Raw genomic sequence first — 15,145 nt, 5'->3', positions numbered from 1 at the left:
CCACTTACTTATCACTTAACAGCTTGGCTGTGGTGCTCTTTGCCTTTTCCTGCTGGCCAGGAGTTATATTCCTAACAGTAATTGATAATGCCGTGGACTCACCATATCTTAGGAAAGAAAAAATTATTCCAAAGTTAGTTATTCATAGGTACTTATAATAAAACTAATATGATTGTTAAAAACTATCCTGCTAGGATATCTACTAGTAAAGTACAATTTTTTTTCCAAATGACTTAAAAGGTACACTTAAAGTACCAAAATGTATGTAGTTAAGGATTAAACTTTTGTAGGCAAGAAACATATGACACTACAGGTAAACACAACACATATCGTTTAACATCTCAAATTATTTGGTTAAAATAAAAAAAAATGAAAGAAATCGAAACATACAAGGAATAAACTATAGTTTCTTTTTATATCAAACATTCTGAAAATGTGTTTGGCACAGTGCTAAATCATAGTTAACACTAAATATCTTAGGATACAATAAAATCAGGAATTAATTATGTCTATAACTTTACAGGGGATAAAATAAAGATACCAGTTACTTTGAGGTCAGTCTATACAAATTGTATAAACAATATTTTATGCCTTGTGTTGAAAACAACTGATATTAAAATTTACATAAGACTGCAAAATAATATAATCATTTAAAACAGAGCTTTACATTAAAAAATTCAAATGGAAACAGACAAGTAAGAAAGAAGTAAAAAAATTTATTGCAGTATTATCTCCACCAGTTTATCTGGGGATCCCTTTTCGTGTATAATTTCAGGGTGACCTAATACATCAAAATCTACATTTACATAAAAAACCTCCTCCTGCAGATAGGTCATAGATACTGCATGCTTTTTTCAAAGTAATAAATTATATATATCCAGAGCATTCTGCCACTTTACAGCCTGGAGAAAAAAAAGCTTCCCTGGAAACCGGGCTAAGCTAAAGAAAGCCATCCGCTGCTAGGTTAAACTCCAAGAACACTTTATTAAGAACATTAACAGACTAATTTTCAACATTCACTTGTTTATTTTTATATTTTTTTTGTTTGTTTTTTTTAAACAGAAAGTTTTCTTCAAGATATAAACAATTTTTGTTAAACTATAATACAGTGGGAGTAAAAATGAACTGAGAAGTTTCTGCTGTACAACAGCGAAGGAAGCTCCCACAAAAATGTTTACCAAACATTTTCCTTCTAACGGCGTAAGTTCCGTTCTTACTCTTCATAAAACTGATTTATTTATTTATTTTTTGCAAGAATGCTGAGATTTCAAGTTTGTGTGTGTTCTCAATTCCTGTTAATTTGGCTGCAAATATACAAATTTATTAGCTGGAAGTCCCGTCCTTGGCTGCATACAGCGATCGTAAAGTCTGCGCAGTTTTATTAGTCAGCTTGTTACCGCTCGTTAGAGGAATTTTTTTGTAAATAATGTCTGACTCTTTTATAGTGTCTACCCAAGGCACCAGTTTTCTGCCATCACGGCGTTTTGCCTCGGCCCAGGTGCCACTGTAGGAGCCAGCCATCCATTGAACACTGTAGCCATGGCTGGTCTTCTGTACTACTTTTGCAATCTGTGGCCGATCCTTGTACTTTGGACAACAAAGAGCAATAACATCCTGGGCTTCCAGAGTTTCTTTCTTCTGAGCTGCCACCTCTGAAGAGTCAGAAAACCTTTTTGATTTCCTTAGCTATACATTGGCAGGCATGGAAAAGAAGAAAACAGCAAATCTTAATTTGAAATATTAAGCAAAAGACATAACAAATAGTTATAACCCCAGGCACCATGGTTTGGATTTCTCAGTAAACACACACACATCCTAATCCGAGGAATACATTAGAACCGCAAGTGCCTAGAGAGTGTCAGGTCTTTAACTTGTACCACCGACTTTACTGCTACTGTGTTGAAAATTAAAAATTATAAAAAAAAAAATGGTACAAAAATTATAACAAGAAAAAAGGGACAGAATAGAAGAGGAAATCTAAATTAAAATTACCTTTTTTTTACTTTGGATAAATCTCAATTTCTACGTTTTTTTTTGCCTTTTCCGCTAAACCCTTTCTACAAAAAAAGATGTAATAAAGGTTAAGTCTGGCTACAAAATATGCTTTCGTACCCCACAGCAAAACTTGAGTAAGTTAAAATCTAAAGTCCCAATTAAAAAGGCCACAGCACAGGGACCAAACAGTCAAACAAATTTTAACCCTTATCACACACAAAAAAATAAATAATTTTTTTTTAAAAAAAAAACATCTCTTCTTGTTACAAAATCTCAGGTTGCTTAATCAAACAATGAAAGGTACATTTTAACATTACATGGCACTTTGTGTAATCTACAAGTACGTTTAATTAGACGCTTAATATATAAAAATTTTAAGGATGGAGAGAGGACCGTAGCATATATTTTTTAAAACAGAATAAAACTGTGTTAAACAGCTTTAAATGCAGGTGATCATATACTGTGCTGTAATGCCAGTGATCATATACTATGCTGTAATGCCAAAAGAAATGTCTTGACATAAATTCAACAAGTAGTCTTTGCTTATTAATATGCTATCGTCCATAGCTTTATAAATCTAAGTTGACATGGTAAGTAAAAAGGCTGCTTGTTACAACAAACCAAAAATATTAAATATTAAAGGCAGGCATAAAGAGGAGCCGATTACCAACCACTAATGCTTCAGACCACAGAAATTAGTCACTTAATATCTCAAATCAGCATTGTTTGTGCTGTGATAAGCAAAAATGTGTAGTTTAACCAGTCTACAGTTAGGAATTACAAGTAAAATATTGTTATGCAATGTCTCATTTAGTCTAACTGTGGAGGGGTTAAAAACATAATTTATGCTTACCTGATAAATGTATTTCTCTTGTAGTGTATCCAGTCCACGGATCATCCATTACTTATGGAATATTAACTCCTCCCCAACAGGAAGTGCAAGAGGATTCACCCAGCAGAGCTGCTATATAGCTCCTCCCCTAACTGCCATTACCAGTCATTCGACCGAAAACATGCAGAGAAAGGAAAACCATAGGGTGCAGTGGTGACTGTAGTTTAATGGAAAAATTACCTGCCTTAAAGTGACAGAGCGGGCCGTGGACTGGATACACTACAAGAGAAATAAATTTATCAGGTAAGCATAAATTATGTTTTCTCTTGTTAAGTGTATCCAGTCCACGGATCATCCATTACTTATGGGATACCAATACCAAAGCTAAAGTACACGGATGACGGGAGGGACAGGCAGGCTCTTTATACGGAAGGAACCACTGCCTGAAGAACCTTTCTCCCAAAAACAGCCTCCGAAGAAGCAAAAGTGTCAAATTTGTAAAATTTGGAAAAAGTATGAAGAGAAGACCAAGTTGCAGCCTTGCAAATCTGTTCAACAGAAGCCTCATTCTTAAAGGCCCAAGTGGAAGCCACAGCTCTAGTAGAATGTGCTGTAATTCTTTCAGGAGGCTGCTGTCCAGCAGTCTCATAGGCTAACCGTATTATGCTACGAAGCCAAAAGGAGAGAGAGGTAGCCGAAGCTTTTTGACCTCTCCTCTGACCAGAATAAACGACAAACAGGGAAGACGTTTGTCGAAAATCCTTAGTTGCCTGTAGATAAAATTTCAGGGCACGGACTACATCTAGATTGTGTAGCAGACGTTCCTTTTTCGAAGAAGGATTAGGACACAAAGATGGAACCACAATCTCTTGATTGATATTCCTGTTAGTGACCACCTTAGGTAGGAACCCAGGTTTAGTAAGCAGAACTACCTTGTCTGAATGAAAAATCAGATAAGGAGAATCACAATGTAAGGCAGATAACTCAGAGACTCTTCGAGCCGAGGAAATCGCCATTAAAAACAGAACTTTCCAAGATAACAACTTGATATCAATGGAATGAAGGGGTTCAAACGGAACCCCCTGTAAAACATTAAGAACTAAGTTCAAACTCCATGGTGGAGCAACAGTTTTAAACACAGGCTTGATCCTAGCTAAAGCCTGACAAAAAGCTTGAACGTCCGGAACTTCTGACAGACATTTGTGTAAAAGAATGGACATCTGTCCCTTTAAGGAACTAGCGGATAAACCCTTTTCTAAAACTTCTTGTAGAAAAGACAATATCCTCGGAATCCTAACCTTACTCCATGAGTAACTCTTGGATTCGCACCAATATAAGTATTTGCGCCATATCTTATGGTAAATCTTTCTGGTAACAGGCTTCCTAGCCTGTATTAAGGTATCAATAACTGACTCAGAAAAACCACGTTTTGATAAAATCAAGCGTTCAATTTCCAAGCAGTCAGCTTCAGAGAAATTAGATTTTGATGTTTGAAGGGACCCTGGATCAGAAGGTCCTGTTTCAGAGGTAGCGACCAAGGTGGACAGGATGACATGTCCACTAGATCTGCATACCAAGTCCTGCGTGGCCATGCAGGCGCTATTAGAATCACTGATGCTCTCTCCTGTTTGATTCTGGCAATCAATCGAGGAAGCATCGGGAAGGGTGGAAACACATAAGCCATCCCGAAGGTCCAAGGTGCTGTCAAAGCATCTATCAGAACCGCTCCCGGATCCCTGGATCTGGACCCGTAACGAGGAAGCTTGCCGTTCTGTCGAGACGCCATGAGATCTGTCTCTGGTTTGCCCCAACGTCGAAGTATTTGGGCAAAGACCTCCGGATGAAGTTCCCACTCCCCCGGATGAAAAGTCTGACGACTTAAGAAATCCGCCTCCCAGTTCTCCACTCCCGGGATGTGGATTGCTGACAGGTGGCAAGAGTGAGACTCTGCCCAGCGAATTATCTTTGATACTTCCATCATTGCTAGGGAGCTTCTTGTCCCTCCCTGATGGTTGATGTAAGCAACAGTCGTGATGTTGTCCGACTGAAACCTGATGAACCCCCGAGTTGTTAACTGGGGCCAAGCCAGAAGGGCATTGAGAACTGCTCTCAATTCCAGAATGTTTATTGGTAGGAGACTCTCCTCCTGATTCCATTGTCCCTGAGCCTTCAGAGAATTCCAGACAGCGCCCCAACCTAGTAGGCTGGCGTCTGTTGTTACAATTGTCCAGTCCGGCCTGCTGAATGGCATCCCCCTGGACAGATGTGGCCGAGAAAGCCACCATAGAAGAGAATTTCTGGTCTCTTGATCCAGATTCAGAGTAGGGGACAAGTCTGAGTAATCCCCATTCCACTGACTTAGCATGCACAATTGCAGCGGTCTGAGATGTAGGCGTGCAAAGGGTACTATGTCCATTGCTGCTACCATTAAGCCGATCACCTCCATGCATTGAGCTACTGACGGGTGTTGAATGGAATGAAGGACACGGCATGCATTTTGAAGCTTTGTTAACCTGTCTTCTGTCAGGTAAATCTTCATTTCTACAGAATCTATAAGAGTCCCCAAGAAGGGAACTCTTGTGAGTGGAAAGAGAGAACTCTTCTTTTCGTTCACCTTCCATCCATGCGACCTTAGAAATGCCAGTACTAACTCTGTATGAGACTTGGCAGTTTGAAAGCTTGAAGCTTGTATCAGAATGTCGTCTAGGTACGGAGCTACCGCAATTCCTCGCGGTCTTAGTACCGCCAGAAGAGCACCCAGAACCTTTGTGAAGATTCTCGGAGCCGTAGCCAATCCGAATGGAAGAGCTACAAACTAGTAATGCCTGTCTAGAAAGGCAAACCTTAGATACCGGTAATGATCTTTGTGAATCGGTATGTGAAGGTAAGCATCCTTTAAATCCACTGTGGTCATGTACTGACCCTTTTGGATCATGGGTAAAATTGTCCGAATAGTTTCCATTTTGAACGATGGAACTCTTAGGAATTTGTTTAGGATCTTTAAATCCAAGATTGGCCTGAAAGTTCCCTCTTTTTTGGGAACCACAAACAGATTTGAGTAAAACCCTTGTCCTTGTTCCAGCCGCGGAACCGGATGGATCACTCCCATTAATAAAAGATCTTGTACGCAGCGTAGAAACGCCTCTTTCTTTATTTGGTTTGTTGACAACCTTGACAGATGAAATCTCCCTCTTGGGGGAGAGAATTTGAAGTCTAGAAGGTATCCCTGAGATATGATCTCTAACGCCCAGGGATCCTGGACATCTCTTGCCCAAGCCTGGGCGAAGAGAGAAAGTCTGCCCCCCACTAGATCCGTTCCCGGATCGGGGGCCCTCGATTCATGCTGTCTTAGGGGCAGCAGCAGGTTTCCTGGCCTGCTTGCCCTTGTTCCAGGACTGGTTAGGTCTCCAGCCTTGTCTGTAGCGAGCAACAGCTCCTTCCTGTTTTGGTGCAGAGGAAGTTGATGCTGCTCCTGCTTTGAAATTACGAAAGGAACGAAAATTAGACTGTCTAGCCTTAGGTTTGGCTCTGTCTTGAGGCAGGGCATGGCCTTTACCTCCTGTAATGTCAGCGATAATTTCTTTCAACCCGGGCCCGAATAAGGTCTGCCCTTTGAAAGGTATATTAAGCAATTTAGATTTAGAAGTAACGTCAGCTGACCAGGATTTTAGCCACAGTGCTCTGCGTGCCTGAATGGCGAATCCGGAATTCTTAGCCGTAAGTTTAGTTAAATGTACTACGGCATCTGAAATAAATGAGTTAGCTAACTTAAGGGCTTTAAGCTTGTGTGTAATCTCATCTAATGGAGCTGATTCAAGTGTCTCTTCCAGAGACTCAAACCAAAATGCTGCTGCAGCCGTGACAGGCGCAATGCATGCAAGAGGTTGCAATATAAAACCTTGTTGAACAAACATTTTCTTAAGGTAACCCTCTAACTTTTTATCCATTGGATCTGAAAAGGCACAGCTATCCTCCACCGGGATAGTGGTACGCTTAGCTAAAGTAGAAACTGCTCCCTCCACCTTAGGGACCGTTTGCCATAAGTCCCGTGTGGTGGCGTCTATTGGAAACATCTTTCTAAATATCGGAGGGGGTGAGAACGGCACACCGAGTCTATCCCACTCCTTAGTAACAATTTCAGTAAGTCTCTTAGGTATAGGAAAAACGTCAGTACTCGCCGGTACCGCAAAATATTTATCCAACCTACACATTTTCTCTGGTATTGCAACTGTGTTACAATCATTCAGAGCCGCTAACACCTCCCCTAGTAATACACGGAGGTTTTCCAGCTTAAATTTAAAATTTGAAATATCTGAATCCAGTTTGTTTGGATCAGAACCGTCACCCGCAGAATGAAGCTCTCCGTCCTCATGTTCTGCAAATTGTGACGCAGTGTCTGACATGGCCCTAATATTATCAGCGCACTCTGTTCTCACCCCAGAGTGATCACGCTTACCTCTTAGTTCTGGTAATTTAGCCAAAACTTCAGTCATAACAGTAGCCATATCCTGTAATGTGATTTGTAATGGCCGCCCAGATGTACTCGGCGCTACAATATCACGCACCTCCCGAGCGGGAGATGCAGGTACTGACACGTGAGGCGAGTTAGTCGGCATAACTCTCCCCTCGTTGTTTGGTGAAATATGTTCAATTTGTACAGATTGACTTTTATTTAAAGTAGCATCAATACAGTTAGTACATAAATTTCTATTGGGCTCCACTTTGGCTTTAGCACATATAGCACATATATCTTCCTCTGAATCAGACATGTTTAACACACTAGCAAATAAACTAGCAACTTGGAAATACTTTTCAAGTAATTTACTATAATATGAAAACGTACTGTGCCTATAAGAAGCACAGAAAAAGTTATGACAGTTGAAAATTAATAAACTGAAAAGTTATAGCATCAAATCTTTGTAAAAAACACAATTTTAGCAAAGGATTGCTCCCATTAGCAAAGGATAACTAACCCTGATAGCAGAAAAAAAATACAGAAATAAACGTTTTTTTATCACAGTCAACTACAATCTCACAGCTCTGCTGTGAGTGATTACCTCCCTCAAAACAAGTTTTGAAGACCCCTGAGTTCTGTAGAGATGAACCGGATCATGCAGGGAAGACAATAAACTTCTGACTGAATTTTTTGATGCGTAGCAAAAGCGCCAAAAAAGGTCCCTCTCCCTCACACATAACAGTGAGAGAGATCAGTAAACTGTCATAAATTAAATAAAACGACTGCCAAGTGGAAAAAAATAGTGCCCAAAACATTTTTTCACCCAGTACCTCAGAAAATTAAACGATTTTACATGCCAGCAAAAAACGTTTAACATTAATAAATTGAGTGTTATTAAAAAGCCTGTTGCTAGTCCCTGCAAATTAGGCTAAAGTTTTATGCATACAGTATAATTCCAGTGAAGTGCCATTCCCCAGAATACTGAAGTGTAAAATATACATACATGACAGCCTGATACCAGTTGCAGCTACTGCATTTAAGGCTGAGTTTACATTATATCGGTATGGCAGAATTTTCTCATCAATTCCATTGTCAGAAAATAATAAGCTGCTACATACCTCTTTGCAGATTAATCTGCCCGCTGTCCCCTGATCTGAAGTTTACCTCTCCTCAGATGGCCGAGAAACAGCAATATGATCTTAACTACTCCGGCTAAAATCATAGAAAAACTCAGGTAGATTCTTCTTCAAATTCTACCAGAGAAGGAATAACACACTCCGGTGCTATTATAAAATAACAAACTTTTGATTGAAGGTATGAAACTAAGTATAATCACCAAAGTCCTCTCACACATCCTATCTATTCGTTGGGTGCAAGAGAATGACTGGTAATGGCAGTTAGGGGAGGAGCTATATAGCAGCTCTGCTGGGTGAATCCTCTTGCACTTCCTGTTGGGGAGGAGTTAATATCCCATAAGTAATGGATGATCCGTGGACTGGATACACTTAACAAGAGAAATACGCGCATAGATCCACAAGATACAATAAGAAAGAGAAAAAGCCAAAAACATTGGCAAATGCCATGCATACAATGTAAATTAGTAGGAAAAAACAAGGAAGAGTATTCAGAAGATGCTGGTAGAAATGCAACAGGGAACCATTAGCCAAGAAGGTAACAAAAACTAGCAAAAGACCACAAGGGTGAAATCCAAAACAGAAAGATCAGGGGTTCAGTTTAAAGACCAAGACTCATACACACAGTAGGGGAAGAGAAGTGAAAGACAAAAGCTTGAATAAAACTGTACACACAAGTTCATGTCACATCCAAATTCCCCATGAGCTACATACAGAAAAATGCAAACATTTCATGTTTTGAATTGTTAGTCCAGAGCCAAGAATATGGTTTACATGCAAATGTCTAGTGGTATAACAGTATTTTAGTGTACTTAAGAGGTTGCTAAGTAATGTGAGACATACAATTTAGCTTATTGCTTACCCCTGGCGTTGGTGCTGTTGCTGTTTTCTCCTCTCCTTCACTCTCTTCCTCTTCAGTTTCAGCTGCATTGTTTTTAGGGCTGTTCCCACCAAGCAAAGAGGTAATGGCCTTGTTTCGGGCGTCTGTGCTAGCTGACACCTCTCCTTCCTCCTCTTCCTCATCAGGATCTAAATGCTCCATAAGCAGCTTAAACTATTAGATAAAAAAAAGATATATATAATAAATGTGCACCACATAGCAAGAAGCAGTTTAGTAAAGGAATTAAAATTCCACTGTGGAAGATCAAGGAAATTGTGACTAACAGGGTTATTACCCATGTAAATATATCTAATTCAATTCAGAGTCTAAGTCATTTTCTTGTTCAGACTATGAAAATCATTGAGGGCTAGAAGGCTATTTCACTTGAAGGGACATTAAAAATATTTTATTGCGCCTGAAGAGGGGATGTACTTATGTTAGAGACTTCTTTTCTGATAATGTTTCTTTATACTTAGTAAAATTCAATAACCAGAATCAGTGTCTACAGTTTTTTTTTTATTAATATAGATATCCAGGAATTATGGGCATTTTTTTTTTTTTTTTTGAAAGCAAGCTTTATTAAACAAAATTTCACAAATTACATATATATATGCAGACATTTGGTTACATAAAACAATAGTCCAATCTCGGATGAGACGGTAGAAAGAGAACATTCTCCAGTAATTATCCATATTTGAGGAAGTAAATTTCTGAAACTATCATCATGTGCAAAGATCATATTAAGCTTGTGATTTTAACATTTTTTGTTTTTTTACGAACAATTATACAAATTTGTATCAACATAAATATTTTAAGAAACCTACGTGCACCGGAGGAGGAAGGTGATTAGATGGAAGAATATGAAATATGAGAAAAGAGAAGTAAGAGGGGGGGGGAGTGATTTTTATATATATATATATATATATATATATATATATATATTTCTCATTGCACAAAATACGAGTAAGATTTAAGGGAGGCTGTTTACAGTAGCAGAGGAACTTAGAGAATCAGCGTTCCAAGCTGCCATCATTTCGTACATAGCCAATTGGTTGCTTTTAAGGTAATGTAGTCTTTCCAATACTAACAACTCCTCCACAGAAGAGTGCCACTCGTCAAGTGTTGGGGATCTTTAGTTTTCCATTTTTTAGGAATAAGCCTTTTAGCACCTGTGAGCATGATTAGAAGAAGGGCCCGAATGTGACCCGAATTAGCGTTAGGGAGATGTACAAATAAGATTGTTTCTGGAGTATTTGGAATTTGTAAATTCAGTCTATTCGATATGTCCGTTATAACCGTCGTCCAGTAACTTGCCAGCTTCGGGCATGACCACCAGATGTGCAAAAGTGTGCCTACCTCCCCACAGCCTCTCCAGCACTTAGCGTTAGCTGAACGAAAAAGCTGGTGCAGTCTTGCTGGGGTATAATACCACCTGGTCAATAGTTTAAGTTGAATTTCCTAATTTTCCTAATACGTCAGGAGGAATTAGAAGCAGTTTATATAAAACTTCGATATCAGTTTTTTTTGGGGGGTGAGTACTTATACACAGATGTTCAAATGGTGTGAGATCCCTAATAAAATTATTTCTGTGATTGTTATGTGACAAAAAGTGTGCTAACTGATGGTATCGTAACCAAGAGGAGAAAAGTTCCCTGTGGTGTTCCGACAAACTTTGTTGCGTGCGTAGTCTGACATTTTCTAATGCAAAGTGTAAAATACCTGTTCTCAGGCTGTATGGCGCGCATATGCGCTTACTTAGAGCATAATAAGGCAATTCGGGATTCTCAATGATTGGTATCATTGGTGAGGCTGTTGAGGACAATTGTGTGCTAGTGGCTATAAGTCTATCCCACTCACGTAGTGTTTCTATAGATAAGTGATATTTATTGAGCAATTCCGGACGCCTCAGCGCAGGCACCCAAGCCAGAGCACCAACATTATGAATTTGAAGGATCTGTCCATCTAGTCTGACCCACTGCTTCTGTGTAGTATTATGTGACCAGTCGGTTAGTCTCTGCAATTGTATTGCCCGTCTATATAAAGCCAGGTCTGGGAATCCCAACCCTCCTATCTCGGGGAAGATATGTCTTTCTTGGTATTCTAGTTTTTTTTTTTTTTAAATTTTATTTATATCCAACACAAGGTAAAACAATCAACAGTAATGCACCACACAGGGTGCCATAAGGATTACAGAATTGACGAGGCAGCAGAAAGAGAATAAATAAAAGTTGTAATCCAATAATCACAGTTGTAGTGTAAGCTGTAAGGATCGTTCTAGAATGTAATGTCGTCCAAGATACCTCCATAGGCACCTCGATGTTGGGGTTTTATTATTTTATAAACTAAAACTAAACAAACTAAACTAGACCTAAAAAAAACAAGCAAAGCAAAACAAATCAAGTCTCAGATAGGACAAGGAGTATGTGAGCTATGATTATAATGGGGCAAAGTCGCAATTGACTAATTCTCAACTAGATATTAGTGACAAGCACACCTGACTATGCTGCTCAGCGCAATAAAATAGATATGATTGCATAGTGCAGGGACTCTAAAACTCATAGAAGTATATCTGATATAAATGTTCTTCGCCAGAAACACAGTATCAATCAGCATAATATTACTCTAAACGTGATGCAACCCGTAATCCCATTACCTAATAAAACAAATAAATACTAACCTCCAGCGCTACATGTTAGCCTTTGCTGATATAACTAGTCAAATACTGTCGGGTAGTGGGCTCGGATGGGTAGGTCTCAAATGATAAGTAGGCAAAGATCTTCTACTTCGCAGGAATATAAGTGGTGAAGGCAATGTAGGGAAAACCCATGCTACTTATTCGCCAAACATGCCACCCAGATCGACTAAGATAATAATGAACCCCAGCATCAGATGTGTAGCGCAGCCTTTGCAGTTATTGCAGCTGGTTAGATTTTACCGGGTGTCAGACTCAGCGGCAACAAAAAGCAGAGAGTTTTGATTCGGTCTTATAAGATCACTCAGATAGATACAATATGTATAGGGATATGAACTACGTAATCACTCAAATAGGTATGATATGTGCAAGGATATAAGCTATTTGAACATTTGTGATATATATAAAAATGTAAGTAGGAGGCTGTAGGTAACTAGGTATCCAACATAAGGTGGGCAGAAATCTTGTACTTTGCACTAAGATATGTGGTAAATGTAGGGTAGGTGCTGCGTGTATAAAAGATGAGGCATAGACTATTAAACTGCAAGATCGCCCAAGATGATATAATGACTTGCCTCATCTAAGGAGCGCATAACATAGCCCACAAGTAAGAACACATATGCATCCTACAAAATGGTCAGTTCATTAAGACAATTAGAGTGACGGTAAAGCCTTTACACTGATTCTACTGTAAAGTGACTCATTACCAAGTGACACAGTGGTATGATTTAGTTATGACACTATATGTCTAGCGTCCCTTGGTGGGTTAGGTTCCTGCAACATAGAGCTATTAATTTACATTTACACTAATATTTTCCACGAGTGAGCATTGTAACAATAATCCCGTTCAGGCAGTCTGTAGCAGCTATGTAGCTAGTTTTTAATGTCCAAAAGCTCTGAGGCTAGGGGATAAACATGGGAAGCTGGCAAAAATAACAATATCAACCCGCCAACTTGTATACATGTGTACTAACACTGAGAGCGTGACACTTCACGAGAAGGGCTATACTAATTTGAACTAGCTTTCCCTCCTGTTCTTATACGCTCATCCCACTCCAGCCCTTGGTGGATCCAGTCCGTTTATTAGTCCAAGATGGACAACGTGTCTGGAGTGTTGTGTGGTTGTAGAGTTGGGGCACAGCAAGGTGTTAGTTGCTGATGTACAGGCTCTCAGTACATCTGAGCCGCAGCTTGTAGAGCCATAGAGATGAGTCTTCCAGATGCGTGTCAGACCCCTTGAGGTATGAGCTGCTGCCTCTAGATCGTGGATGAGGTTGTCAGTTTTGCGCGACACCCTCGCTCTACCTTCCATCCAGGCTCCCACAGTGGTCTGACAACTTGGTTGCGTTGGGGCAGCAGCAAGGCAAAGGTCCGTCACTGATGCTACATTGCCGAAATCCAAGATGGCCGATGTCAGGAAAGCCCCGTCTGCATTCAGGTTAGTTGGTGAGATTTTTTGCGGCTCCATCTGGCAGGCAAGGGGGGATCTAGGAAGATCAGTCATTTGAAGCGTTTTCACTTCTAGCAAAAGTGCCCCCATAGATGATACCAGGGAGTCAAACAGTGGTTTAAAAACTTCAATGAGGGAAGAGGAGATGTGCTCCATCTTGCCAGAGAACTTGAGCTTTGAAAAACTATATACAACGTGGCAGCACTAGGTCCCGCCACAACGCCAGTAGGTTTCTATCAGTAGATATTGCTTCTCGGCGGCCAAGAGATGGTAATACTTGATCCTAAAAAGTTCCCGGACACAAATATTGTCAAGGGCAATACGGATGGCAGAAGTTATGACCACAAAATAACTTATTAGATGACAGCTTAGACTGAGCTACACAAGTTAGTGGCCATCTTAAAGTGCCGCCCACCGGAAGTCTGGTATTCTAGGTTTTACCCCAGACCATATAAACCGCTCCAAAGTCTTTTGCAATTGGGGTAAAAAGTCTCTTGGTAAGGAAATTGGTCTGTAGTACATATAAAATGCAGGGCAGTATGTTCATTTTGATTATTCCTATTTTCCCTAACCAGATCAATAATTTATTTTTCCAGGAAGATAAGTAATTGATTATGTCTTTCCTTAGGGTCAAATAATTATTTGTGTAGAGGTTTTGAGGGTTCGCCGATAGGTATATACCTGAATATTTAAGTTTAGTAGCTGCTACTGGGATTTTATATTCTGTTGCTAAGAATTGAATGTGTTCTTGTGTTGCATTAATGTTAAGGAGTTCTGATTTTGTGAGATTTAAGTGGAAATTAGAGAGCGAGCCATAATCCGTAATTTCTCTCAAAAGCTCAGGAACCAAGGTGTCAATATTCGTGAGGGTATAAAGGACATCATTGGCTAAAGTGCCTGTTTGTATTCCGAATTACCAATCTGTACACCTGTAATGTTATGGGTTTTTTCTGACTTTGTGCGCTAATGCTTCTATCGATAAGGCAAAAAGTAACGGGGAGAGGGGACACCCCTGCCTAGTCCCGTTTGATATGGAAAAAGCATCAGATAGGGTACCATTTATTCTAACGCGTGCATTTGGGGTCGAGTATAGCTCAAAAGTCATGTTGATAAAGGATTCACCGAAATTCATTGCTTTCATAGTCTGCCGTAGAAAAAGCCAATCCACGTGATCGAAAGCTTTCTCCGCGTCGGTCGCAAAGAGCGGCATAGGAACACCTTTTACTTGCGCATAATTTATTAGTTGAATTACTTTGTTGGTGTTATCACGCGCCTCACGACCCGGTACAAGCCCTACTTGGTCAGTGGAAATCAGATTCGGGAGGTATTTATTAAGGCGATTTGCTAGTATTTTGGCTAGGATTTTAATGTCCATGTTTAGTAAGGAAATGGGCCTAAAATTTACAGGGGACGTAGGAGGATTCCCCGGTTTGGGGATAACCGTGATATGAGCTTCTAGCATTGTGCTTGCTAGTGTGGGGTTGGTGATTAAGCTATTGAAGAGTTGGAGCATCATAGGGCCCAGGGACTTGGCAAAAAACTTATAGTATTTAGGGGAAAACCCATCTGGGCCTGGGCTCTTGCCATTGGGGAAATCTTTTATAGCCTGAGAAAGTTCCCACGCTGAAATGGGCATGTCCAGACTATCTCTGTGTTCGGGGTCTAGCTATGGTAATCCCAAAGCAGTCAAGTACTGGTCTATCTTTT

General features: G+C 39.9%; 1 protein-coding gene across 1 annotated transcript in view; it reads right to left on the bottom strand.

Moving 5' to 3' along the window:
• Positions 1 to 396: 396 nt before the first annotated feature.
• The window catches only part of NIPBL (NIPBL cohesin loading factor), an 822,857-nt gene continuing 808,108 nt past the window's right edge, over positions 397 to 15,145 (bottom strand). Inside the window, exons 45-46 of the mRNA XM_053699671.1 lie at positions 9,279 to 9,470; positions 397 to 1,686 (exon numbers count right to left, since the gene is read on the bottom strand). Of these exons, the coding sequence (XP_053555646.1) occupies positions 1,324 to 1,686; positions 9,279 to 9,470 (555 nt within the window). The 3' untranslated portion in view covers positions 397 to 1,323. The remainder of the gene's footprint in view (positions 1,687 to 9,278; positions 9,471 to 15,145) is intronic.

The sequence above is a fragment of the Bombina bombina genome, chromosome 2 (assembly GCF_027579735.1).
Source record: "Bombina bombina isolate aBomBom1 chromosome 2, aBomBom1.pri, whole genome shotgun sequence".
Classification (NCBI taxonomy): Eukaryota; Metazoa; Chordata; class Amphibia; order Anura; family Bombinatoridae; genus Bombina; species Bombina bombina.
Note: the sequence above shows the minus strand (reverse complement) of the source record. Positions and strands in the feature narration are given on the sequence as shown.